General features: G+C 37.8%; 1 protein-coding gene across 2 annotated transcripts; it reads left to right on the top strand.

Moving 5' to 3' along the window:
* Positions 1-866: 866 nt before the first annotated feature.
* On the top strand, positions 867-11,675 carry LOC107873708 (putative E3 ubiquitin-protein ligase RF298). Of its 2 annotated transcripts, none has more exons than XM_016720638.2 (3): positions 867-1,019; positions 4,122-6,199; positions 10,934-11,675. In XM_016720638.2, exons 2-3 carry the CDS (start codon positions 4,178-4,180, stop codon positions 11,441-11,443), a joined length of 2,532 nt encoding a protein of 843 aa, XP_016576124.2. In that variant the 5' UTR covers positions 867-1,019; positions 4,122-4,177; the 3' UTR covers positions 11,444-11,675. The 2 variants fall into 2 exon arrangements, with proteins under 2 accessions (XP_016576124.2, XP_016576125.2); XM_016720639.2 differs by lacking the exon at positions 867-1,019 and adding an exon at positions 1,795-2,497.
* Positions 11,676-12,998: the final 1,323 nt, after the last annotated feature.

The following is a 12,998-nucleotide window of genomic DNA, read 5'->3' as shown; positions in this document are numbered from 1 at the left end:
AAATCAAATTTTAATACAAAAATACTACTGTAATAAATTAGAATTGATTTATTTGTTCTTGCATAATAATTGTTTTGATGTAGTATTTTTAAAAGATACTTAACCTTTAACTTCACATAGTAATATGATTATTAATAAAAAGTCAAGATTAATTGTTATTAATAAGATGTTAGCCATTTATTTGCAATACATTTGATTGGATGTTGTTGTTAAAACGTTATTTATTAATATAAAGTTTGAGTTGTTTAGTTGAAAGTTCTAAAATATTTCTTGTAAAAAATGAGATAACTTTTTCTCTTTTATTATTATTATTATTTAGATATTTTTTAAAAATGTATTTCACAAGCTTCATTATTATTTTAAGTATAGTTTACTATTAAAAATTTTGACGTCTCAAAATTGTAGGAGCCTAAAGCAAAGGTTTTTACTAGCTTTACCTTGATCCAACCCCGTGAGGGACCATTATAAAAAATGTTTAACTATATTTTGAAATGAAATTACTAAAATGACCATTATAGAATTACTTACTAAAATAAACTATGTTGAAACAATATCATAGATAAGGATTAAGTTTTAACCAACCCCCATAGTGCCCACACGCAAGACTCCAACCCGTACTTTGAACACCACACTAAAATAACACCGTATTTAAGTATGACTTGTTATAGAGTTGTAATTTATAAAGAGCGTATTGTTATAATGAATGTCATTGACGTTATACCTAACATATTTTTACATTGAAATAATATATAATATAAAAGTCGATTCTAAATCAATGGGCCGTTATAGAAAGATTTGACAGTATTTGAAAGAAACTTACTAAAATAAACTAACCTTGATTAAAGTAATAACACAAGGGTTAAGTTAACCAACCCCATAGTGCCCACACAACAAAACAACACACAGTATTTGTGCACTCTATAGCCTCCCAAACAGCAAAAACAAAGCAAAATACAATTCATCCATTTGCAAATTTTCCATTGGAATAACATCTTTGTGAGTGACCATTTTAGATTAAGGTTAGTTTTTTTATGGAAATTTTATTGTTAATTTTTTTTTTTTCAAGAATGCTATAAAGTGCCCCAAAAATACACAAAAATGTATTTTTTGGACACCCTTTTTGTTGTAGATTGAATGTCTAGTTTTGTAAGTGACCCTTTTGAGATTTAAGTTAGTTTTTTTATGGAAATTTTAGTGTTAATTTTTTTTTTTCAAGAATGCTATAAAGTGCCCAAAAATACACAAAAAATGTAATTTTTGGACACCCTTTTGGTTATAGATTGAAATTTTTGCTGTATGTAGCTTTGTAAGTGACCATTTTAGATTAAAGTTCGTTTTTTTATGGAAATTTTATTGTTAATTTTTTTTGTCAAGAATGCTATAAAGTGCCCAAAAATACACAAAAATGTATTTTTTGGACACCCTTTTTGGTTGTTGATTAGATATCTAGCTTTGTAAGTGACCTTTTTTAAGATTAAAGTTAACTTTTTTGTGGAAATTTGGAAATTTTAGTGTTAATTTTTTTTTTCAAGAATGCTATAAAGTACCCCAAAAATGTATTTTTGGGACACCCTTTTGAAGTATCTAGCTTGGTAAGTGACCCCTTTTTGGATTAAAATTAGTTTTTTTATGGTAATTTTATTGTCAATTGTTTTTCAAGAATGCTATAAAGTGGCTTAAAAATGTATTTTTTGGATACCCTTTTGATTGTACATTGAATATCTAGCTTTGTAAGTGACCTTTTTTAGACTGAAGTTAGTTTTTTTTATGGAAATTTGGAAATTTTATTGTTAATTGTTTTTCAAGAATGCTATAAAGTATCCAAAAAATGTATTTTTTGGACACCCTTTTTGGCTGTAGATTGAATTCTTGAAGTATCTAGCTTGGTGAGTGACCTTTTTTTTATTAAAATTAGCCTTTTTTATGGAGTTTTTGTTGTTAATTGTTTTTTCAAAAATGTTACAAAGTACCCAAAAATACCCAATGAATGTATTTTTTGGACACCCTTTTTGGTTGTAGATTGAATTCTTGAAGTATCTAGCTTTGTAAGTGAGCCCTTTTTGATTAAAATTAGCTTTTTTATGGAAATTTTAGTGTTAATTGTTTTTCAAGAATGCTATAAAGTGCCCAAAAATACCCAAAGAATGTATTTTTTGAACACCCTTTTTGGTTGTTAGATTGAATTCTTGAAGTATCTAGCTTTGTAAGTGAGCCCTTTTTGATTAAAATTAGTTTTTTTATGGAAATTTTAGTGTTAATTGTTTTTCAAGAATGCTACAAAGTACCCAAAAATACCCAAAGAATGTATTTTTTGGACACCCTTTTTGGCTGTAGATTGAATTCTTGAAGTATCTAACTTTGTAAGATGATTAAAGTTAGCATTTTTATGGAGTTTTTGTTGTTAATTGTTTTTCAAGAAAGGTATAAAGTACCCAAAAAATGTATTTTTTGGACACCCTTTTTGGTTGTAGATTGAATTCTTAAAGTATCTAGCTTGGTAAGTGACCTTTTTTTTGATTAAAATTAGCTTTTTTATGGAAATTTTATTGTTAATTGTTTTTAAGAATGCTATAAAGTACCCAAAAAATGTATTTTTTGGACACCCTTTTTGGCTGTAGATTGAAATTTTTGCTGTATGTAGCTTGGTGAGTGACCTTTTTTGATTAAAGTTAGCATTTTTATGGAGTTTTTGTTGTTAATTGTTTTTCAAAAATGCTACAAAGTACCCAAAAATACCCAAAGAATGTAATTTTTGGACACACTTTTGGTTGTAGATTGAATTCTTGAAGTGTCTAGCTTTGTAAGTGACCCTTATTTGATTAAAATTAGATTTTTTATGGAAATTTTATTGTTAATTGTTTTTCAAGAATGCTATTAAAATACCCAAAAGATGTATTTTTTGGACACCTTTTGATTGTAGATTGAAATTTTGGCTGTATGTAGCTTTGTAAGTGACCCTTTTTTGATTGAAGTTAGTTTTTGTATGGAAATTTTATTGTTAATTGTTTTTCAAGAATGCTATAAAGTACCCAAAAAATGTATTTTTTGGACACCCTTTTTGGCTGCAGATTGAATTCTTGAAGTATCTAACTTTGTAAGATGATTAAAGTTAGCATTTTTATGGGAGTTTTTGTTGTTAATTGTTTTTCAAGAATGCTATAAAGTACCCCAAAAATGTATTTTTTGGACACCCTTTTTGGTTGTAGATTGAGTTCTTGAAGTATCTAGCTTGGTAAGTGACCCTTTTTTGATTAAAGTTAGCTTTTTTATGGAAATTTTGTTGTTAATTTTTGTTCAAGAATGCTATAAAGTATCTTAAAAATGTATTTTTTGGGATACCCTTATGGTTGTAGATTGAATTCTTGAAGTATCTAGCTTTGTTGTTACATGGGGTTTATGAAAAATCTTTCATTTTACTTCATTGTGGTCCTTTTCACCTTGTTCTTGATTGTTTTTCTACTTTGGGTTTGCTAAGTTGTTGAATTCTTTATTGGGTTCTGAGAAGGTTTTGAGCTGAGGATTTCTTGGATATTTTTGTTGAAGTTTTATTTTTTGGGAATTTATTATTGTTATGATTCTTGAAGAATGCCACAAAGTACCCAAGAAATGTATTTTTTGAGTACCCTTTTGATTATAGATTGATATTTTTGCTTTATCTAGCTCTGTTCTTACATGTGGTTATGAAGAATTATTCTTTGATTGTATTTTTTCCGGAAACAGCCTTGTGGGAGGTGTGGGTACTCTCTATCCTCTCTAGGCTCCACTTGTGGGAGTTCACTGGGTTTGTTGTTGTTGTTGCTCTTTGAATGTATTTATCACCAAGATAACCAAAAAATGTATTTTTTGGATACCATTTTTGGGTGTGTTATTGTTCAGTCAATGCAAAATGTATCCCTTCGTTTTTTCTCTTTTTGTCTCTATTCGTCATGAAATGAGCTTAAATGAAGAAGTGGGGATTCATATAGACGGCGCCTACTTTTCGGGGCCTGAGGTGTCGTTGTTGTTTCTTGTTCTATAGTTTCTAGCTTTTTGCTGCTATGTTTTCTTTTTCTGTTTTGTTTTCCTTGTGCCTGCCGTATTCTTTCTGAATGGTCTCCCCGCTGCAACTTTTGGACCTGCAGATAAAGATTCAAGTAATAGGATTACTGCAGAACATCTACTGACCATTGAAAAGATAATGAACGTGGGTGATCATAGCAGCAGTGATGGTGCCAGTGAGAAGTCGTTGACAACTTCAGCACAGGAAAAAGGTAGTAGGAACAAGAGGAAGTTCTTATCCGAGTTTCCGCTAGATGTTCCTATTGATACACCTTCTCTGTCCCTCACAGAATTTCCGAGATATGAGCTATTAGATGAAAAACTTCGAAGCACATCTAACGAGGTCCGTTCACTTGAAGGCAAGTGTCATCAGTCCAATGAGAAACAAGGAGTGGAAACCTTACAACACGCTGACTGGGATGATACAATCGCATGTCAGCTAATGGAACTTTTATTTCATAACTTGTCTGCAACTTTTCAGAGTGCAATCAAGAGGATTGTTGAATGCGGATATAGTGAGGAAATAGCTGAATGGGTCATTTTGAGGAGTGGCCTTTATCATGGCAGCAAAGATGCTGTCTCGACTATTGTTGATGGTGCCTTGGCTTTTTTAAGTAGGGAAAAAGAATTGGATACTTCGATGTCTCTCATATTTGAGGATTTGAGTAGCCTGGTGGAGTACACGATGTTGGAGATGATATGTGTACTTAGGGAGGTTAAGCCAGATTTTACGGTTGCTGAAGCAATGTGGTGTCTGTTAATATGTGATTTGAACCTGTTACATGCGTGTGCCATAGAAGGAGATCTTCTGGGCGATCTATGCAGTTTGGAAAGTCCGAGAGAAAGCTCATCCGATTCAAAACTCGCTCAACCAAAGGAGGCTTCCGTAGTTAGTCAGTCGGACCTGGATAAAATACAGTCGTCGAAACCTTCAGTGGCAATTTCTAAAAGTTTGCAGTCTGAAGATCCTTGTGATCATGCAGTCGTTCAATTGTCTAATTCTATATGCTCACATCTTCATGAAGTGGAAATTACAGCAAAGAGAAGTTCAGCTCGTCTTCCAGTAGCGAAGAGCAAGTCTGCAGGGGTTAGCGGGGAGAGTATACTGTCTATAACAAAAGCTGCAATTTTAGAAGAAAAAGGTGGAAACGGGAGAAGGGGATCGTCTCTGAACTCCAAGAAAGATATGCTTAGGCAAAAGACGTTTCATTTCGAGAAAAGCTATAGAGGTCGTATGAGTAAGGGTTCCTTTAAAGCAAAACTCACCACCTGGAGCAATATGGTTTTGGACAAGACGCTGAGCTCTGAATCTTGTTCTTCTGGTCTCGTAATGAAGAGTACTTACTCTAAGGTAGCGAATACAGTTAAAAGCAATGGCCCTTTAGCCGGAGGCTGTTCTCATAGTTCATGCACCTCCTCCTCCGTTGCACCTTCAAGTGAAACTGGTAGTGGGCCAGCGACCCAAGATACTGTTTGTGCGTTGCCTGCTGTTAACACAAATACTCCTGCATCTCTAGTTCCGGAGCCCAAGTCTTCCTCAAAGGCCCCAGGCAGCATTCCTGCCCCTCCTAAATTTCTAGACTATTATACTGGTATCCCATACGATGAGTCTTTGGGGAAACATGTCCCACAAAATGAGAAAGACGAAACTATATTGTTGCTAATTTCTCGTATGCAGACACTGCAGAAAGAGCTCCAAGGGTGGACTGATTGGGCCAATGAGAAGGTTATGCAGGCTGCTCGGAGGCTTGGCAAGGACCAGGGGGAGCTTAAAATGCTAAGGCAAGAGAAAGAAGAGGCTGAGAAAATTCAGAAGGAAAAGCAAAGTCAGGGAGAATGCAACATGAAGAGGCTCTCCGAAATGGGGTATGCATTGTCAAATGCCGGCGGCCAAATTGAGATGGCTAACTCTACTCTTCACAGACTTGAGGTGGAGAATGCTGTGCTAAAGAAAGAGTTGGAGGCTGCAACGCTGGCTGCCCTGGGGTCTGCTACAAACTTCCACCAAGCTGTTGCGAGGGAGCAAGAGATACTGAAGAAGTGTCAAGCACGGGAGATGGAGAAGGGCTCACTGCAGGAAGATTTCTCAACCTTGAAACGAGAAGCAGCTCATCTCGAGCAGGAACTAGAGAAAGCCAGAAAACGCCAGAACCAGTTTAAGGTATGAATTTGTAGGAATAAAATTTCTTCGCCTGCTTGATTGATGTCGTAACTGTTTACAGATATTGTTAGTATATATGGCGTACCTTTTTTACATAAGCTAGTAGGTTTTTAGGCCATGAATGAATTTAATCATAATGTCTGCTGATTTACTTGTAACTTCCAGTAGTTTTGATGCAATCGAGCTTGGAACGGAGCAATTGATGAAGGATTAATAAGCTAACTACAAAAGAAGAAGGAAATAGCTACGGGTTTTGATTCATAAGTCTGAATGGGAACTCTGCAACTACATATACGAGTGAACATGCCAAAAAGGAATTGGAGCAAAAGTGCCCAATAAGATGGGCTAATGCGCGATTAACCTAACCCGTGTTTGAAAAGTTAGGGGGAAAAACTGTAATGACAGCAAAACGACAACAGCATACCCAATGTAATACCAGAAGGTGGAATATTCCTAGCAAGAATTGACCCTGAGCCACTTAGGAGACAGATTAGGCCTTTTGTCACTCTCACCACGCCTTCTCTTGCTTAACCGTAATAACTAATGGGCAGACCACTAAGTACACCTCCTCCAACTTAGCGTACCACCTTTTTCTGCATAATTCTGCTTCTCGATTCCAGAACACATTAATGCTCCTCCATTAAAAACTTTCTCGTCCTCAAGGAACAAACAAAGAGAATCGAGTCTTGATTGCATTGAAGTCCTCCCACGTAGCCTGATCTACAGGAATGTGCTCCCACTGAATGAGCACGTGAGCAATGGCCTTATTGCCTCTTTGGATCATCCTCTTGTCTAACACCTACTCAGGTTTGGGACAGTAAGGACTGAAAATGTCCACTACTGGAGGATGTGTAATGACGCCTGGAACAACATAGCAAGGCTTCAACAGGGATACATGAAATGGTTGGTGAAGCAACAACCTAGGGGGAAGTAGCTTGAAGCCAATGCGGAGAACTATTATCAATTGCATAATATGAACCTTATGGCTAGAAAACAAGTCATGCTTTCATGGGAAGAAGTTAAACATTTCTAGAGTAAAAAATAAATGTATAAAAAATCTGTACTTTTGGTGTTATAGCAGCACTTTAGATATGATGGATAAGTATTTGAACCTTTTGTACTTGCTAGGAGATAATATGTGGTAGTGGATTATAGAGTTTGTTGCTAAGTCATGTACCTTTTGTTCTACCACCTTGGTACTCTTTGAATAAAATCCGTATCCCAAAAAAAAAAAAAAGACGTATGGGGAAGTGAGAGCTTATAAGCCACTGAACCAATCTTCTGCAGAATCAAACAAGAACCATAGTACTTACGGGTCGTTTGGTTGGAAAACAAGTTAGTTATCCCACCCTCAAGGAGGGATAAGAAAAACACCACAATGCCGTGATGAGTTATCCCATGCATTTTGTCCCAACCAAACATGGGATAAGCTCCTCTTCTAAATTAATCCCGGAACTAATTATCCTTATCCCTTCTACCAAACAACCTCTTATGCTAAACTGCTGGTTGGGCATCGTAACCTGCTTGTGTGGCTGAATTTCCAAGAGTACCCGATCTCCTGGTTTGAATTACCTGTCTGACCTCCATCCTTTGTTGAGCTCTACTCAAGTGGAACTTCAACAGCTCAAGTTTGAATTCCCTTGTCACCGAGCTTCTATCTACCTCTAGTAATTCAGATGCCCCATAAACATAAGGCAAATACAAAGGAGGAGCTTGTCCATACAAGGCCTCGTAAGGGGTTGTTTGAGTGCTAGAATGGAAAGAAATATCATCCCACCACTTTGCGTAATGTAGCGACTGAATCTGAGCAATAACATCTAATATAAGTTTCCAAACACCTACTCAATACTTCAGTCTGACCATCTGACGACAAGTCTTTATGTTCCTCCAAAAGGTCATGAACACTCATGGAATCCTCAACTTCTACCTACTCATCCTCACCACCATCATACTCTTGTCTTAATCTTAACTTAGGCAGGGAGTCTGATTCAACCATCTTTAAATTCTGCTCATTCCCTTGTAGGGAAATGTGCTTTCCGGATGGTCAAAACTCATAGTCAGCTTCCTGAAATTGAACACAATATCACTCAGTTCACTCTACCGCTGACGCCCCAAGACCATGTTGTCACAAGTGCCCAATGGTAAGAGTAGGAAATCACCTTTGGAAACAGTACTCCTCAGTAACCATTTCAGATGTCTACACATTCTGGAGATAGGCATTGAATTCCCATCTTCTAAACTAGCATCCAGGAAGTCTCAACGATCCACCTTCCTTCCCATCTTGGTAGTCCAATCTTGGTTAAGGAAGTTGTGTGTTGACCCAATATCTATCAATACATTGAAAGGCCTTTGATGACAATATCCTGCGAGTCTCAAGGTCCCTAGTGCCATTCAACACATGTAGAGCCTGAATAGAGATTCCTTAAGTATGTGCCTCGTGCACCCAAGGGTGTGATCTAGTGGTCAATGAATGGGTTGTGAGCTTGAGGTCTCAGGTTTGAATCCCAGTAGAGACACACAACACTAGGTGATTCGTCCCATCTGTCCTAGCCTTGGTGGACAGAGTTACGTGATATCTGTTGCTGGTGGGAGATGACAGGTATCCCGTGGATTTAGTCGAGGTCCACGAAAGCTGGCCTGGACACCACGGTTATTCAAAAAAAAAAGAAAAAAAAAAGTATCTGCCTCTTCTACAGTTTCTAAGAGCAACACTTGTTCCTCCTGTTCCTCCACTATTTCTGCCTCTTCTTGCAATTCCAACAAAACCAGTTGGAAATTTTAATTCACAAAGGTAATGAAGTCCTTTGGCCCTCTTTTCACTTAGTTCAGTAGGGCTCAGCTTCCTCCTCCTAGTTTTGTCATTCCAGTTATTGGGGTTGGGTTTGGCGAAATGAGTAGCTGACTAAGTTACTTAGATTCTTCTAAAATCTCGACAAATGTGTGTCAGATCCTCCAAAAGTAGTAGTACATTCTTGGAGGATATGACATGGAGTGAGACATTAATGGAGAGTCCGAGCAACATAGGTAGCTGGTGTAGTAGTAGGTTTAAGCTGGTATAAGCAGATGTAGGGGTGTTGAGTTTATGGCTTGAGTGACTAGAACGAGAGAAGTCTTTCATGGCCCTAGACTGTTTAAGTTTGATTGATTCCTTTAGTCTGGTCAGATGATATGCACGTGGCAAAGAATAAGGTCTATGGATCTTAACAGCGTCTCCTAGTTCAGGTCTCGGTCCTCCAGAAAGATACTAATGGCATAGTCATTGCCTGTCAAATGCCTCCTGAAAATCCTTCACAGTTCACGGTACATGTTTGCTTCAACTTCAGTAATTCAGCCATAGGATCATCACACTCGACCCCAAATCTCTCAGACAAAGCAAACAAAATACTCTTCCCAGTTCCGTTGGGGTAAGTGTTATCGACTCCTCACGTAAACCTTATGCCACTGCAAAGCCATGTCATCAAAGTGCAAAGATGCTATAAACACCTTTTGATTAGGTAAAACCTCATCCAAGTCGAGAACTTCTCCACATTATACCACCAGTCTTGAAACCTTGTTCCATCGAACCTTGGAAATTCAAAATTTTAGTAGTTAGAGCGAGTGTGAAGTGGAGGCAAAGGAGATGACATTGGTGGTAGGTTCTTGAGGTAAACATTCTGGAAATTCGGTAAGGACAACGAGTAAAGTGAGGTTGGCTCATAGGTACAGTATCATAACGGAACTGCGTAAGTAGTGGAATCTGGATGGTGGTTGGAATTTGTCTAAATTGGTGCTGGGAAGGGTGATTTGGTCCAGAAAAGGGCCGGAAAGAATTGAGGTTTTGCTGATAGAGGTTTTGGTTTAGATTAGGAGGCACAGGAACTGAATTAATGGAGTTTCGAACACTATTACCTTGCAACAAGGCCGGTTGATCAGTTGAAGAGTAGTGCTTTTCCCCAGATCCTTTCTCTAATTGCGTTCCTGTGTCAACGGAGTGATCACCAAGTTCCCTAGAAGACTTCTCATGCACTGCCTCCGTTTGATGTTGTTGAGCTGTAAGGTAGCTACCTCTCCAGCTATGCGATCCAAACGATTCAAAACCTCCGCAATGTCTGATGTCGTTCGAATTTCCAAAAAGGGTTTTCATTCATAACTCTCGAATGGGAACTCTGCAACTACATATATGAGCGAACATGCCAAAAAGGAGTTGGACCAGAGTGCCTAATGCGAAAACAAGATGGGCTAATGCGCAATTAACCTTACGTCTTAACCTATGTTTAAAAAGTAAGGGGCGTAATACTGTAATAGCTAACTCATCATAACCACTAAGTAAACCTCTGCTAGCTTAGCGTACCACTTGTTTCTGCATAATTCCGCTTTCTCAATTCCAGAACACGTAAAATAGTTGTTCTAGCATATATTCAAGCAGTTTGGCTTGTGATAATTTACGTGCAAGCTGATGTTCTTTCGACTATAAGCTATCACATTAGAAGAAACCTCATACAATTTTATCTGAAATGATTTGATTCGAATTCATGTGATTTACCAGTGCGCGCTGCATGTTGTCAACTTGCACGATAAAGAACATGCAGTGCTGTTGCACTATCTAGTCTCGTGCGTAGAAGACAAGTCGATTATTGCACTATTATGTTGTTGTTTTCTCTGTCATGGTTTCTATATTTTCTCCTTTGATACGCTTTTTCTTGATCCGAGGGTATGATTTGTTGTGTTGTATGCTAAGAAAACATGGAATTGCAGGTTCTGTCGGAGCAGCAGGAGCGAGAGAAACAAAGGTATCTTCAGCAGGCCGATTCCATAAAGGCGGAAAGGGTGAAACTGGGCGTTCAGAGTAAAACGGAGGAGGATAACATGAGAGAAACGGCAGAGAGCAACATGAAGAAATGCAAAGAAGATATCCGGAAGCTCGAGAGTGAAATCTCTCTACTGAGATTTCAGTCCGAAGGTTCAAAAATCGAAGCACTCAGAAGAGGCATCAACAACATGGAACTGCAATCTCCTAAAATCACAAAGAGCTTGGCTTCCGTCTTCAAGCAAAACCTTGGTTCCGCTAGCGTGGAAATCGAGAGGGAGTGCGTTATGTGTTTGAGCGAGGAAAAAACAGTCGTTTTCCTCCCATGCGCTCATCAGGTTCTTTGCGCACAGTGCAACGTGCTTCATGAAAAGCAAGGAATGAACGACTGTCCTTCTTGTAGGACGCCAATCAAGAAGCGGATCAATGTTCAATTCGCTCGCGCTTTTAGAAGCTAGCGCCAGAATCATTGTCGATGGGACAAACGATAGATTTTATCGATTCATATTGTCCCCTTTTTTGGACTTCATTAGTTGATACAAAAATGCAAGAAGGTATAGATAGATAGGTAGAAATGAGTACTAAAAGAGTGTAGAATATTTGTAAAGTTTTGGTAAAAGTTTTAACTATCAAAGTATGAGATCTTCTTGTATAATGGCTTATTCTTGCTACATCATTCTTTTGGTTATCCACCCGGTGTTCGATATTGGATACTCATATTGGGGTTCGACTAAATAGAGATATGTGCTGGAAAGTCCCATCGAATGCTCCCTAAAAAGGTGATTTTATGTACCAGAGTTCGAGTTCGAAACCTCTGATTAAGGATGAAGAATTACTTGCTACTCTATCAAAACTCTCACTCGACAACGGTTCTTTCGTGTTTCTTTTTGTAGTCTAGCATTATCCACCCGGTGTTCGATGTTGGATACCCATATTGGGGTCCGGTAAAATCGAGATATGTACTGGAAAGTCCCATCGAATGCACCCTAAAAAGGTGATTTAATGTTCCGGTGTTCGAGTTTGAAACCTCAGGCTGAGAATGAAGAAGTACTTGCCACTTCATCGAAACTCTTGTTAATACATACACTCGCTCGACAACGATTCTTTCGTGTGTGTTTTTTGCAGTCTAACATTATCCAATCGGTGTTCGATATTGGATACCCCATATTGGGGTTCGACTAAATCGAGATATGTGCCAGAAAGTCCCATGGAATGCTCCCTAAAATGGTGATTTTATGTTTCGGGGTTCGAGTGCGAAACCGCTTAGAAGTACTTGCCACTTCCCATTTTGAGTAGGATTATATACACTCACTCGACAACGGTTCTTTCATGTTTATTTTTGCGGCGTAACATTATCCACCCGGTGTTTGATATTAGATACCCATATTGGGGTCTGACTAAATCGAGATATGTGCCAGAAAGTCCCATTGAATGTTCCTTAAAAAGGTGATTTTATGTACCAGGGTTCGAGTTCGAAATCTCTGGTTAAGGATGAAGTACTTGTCACTTCGTCATAATTCTTGACTCACTCGACAACGATTCTTTCGTGGGTGTTTTTTGCAGTCTAACATATTGGGGTCCTACTAAATCGAGATATGTGCCAGAAAGCCCCATAGAATGCTACCTAAAAAGGTGATATTATGTTTCGAGGTTCGAGTTTGAAACCTTTGATTAATAATGGATTATGCACACCGACTTAACAACGGTTCTTTCGTGTGTGTTTTTTTGCAGTCTAACATTATTCACCCGGTGTTCGATATTGGATACCATATTGGGGTTCGATTAAATTGAGATATGCGCCAGAAAGTCCCATAGAATGCTCACTAAAAAGGTGATTTTATGTTCCGGGGTTCGAATTTGAAATCTCTGGTTAAGGATGAAGAAGTACTTGTCACTTCGTCAAAACTCTTGTTAATTAATACAAAGCCACACGATTTTGAGTAAGGATTATATACACTCACTCGACAATGGTTCTTTCGTGTGTGTGTTTTGCAGTCTAACATTATTCACCCG

The sequence above is a fragment of the Capsicum annuum genome, chromosome 6 (assembly GCF_002878395.1).
Source record: "Capsicum annuum cultivar UCD-10X-F1 chromosome 6, UCD10Xv1.1, whole genome shotgun sequence".
In the NCBI taxonomy this organism is placed as follows: Eukaryota; Viridiplantae; Streptophyta; class Magnoliopsida; order Solanales; family Solanaceae; genus Capsicum; species Capsicum annuum.
Note: the sequence above shows the minus strand (reverse complement) of the source record. Positions and strands in the feature narration are given on the sequence as shown.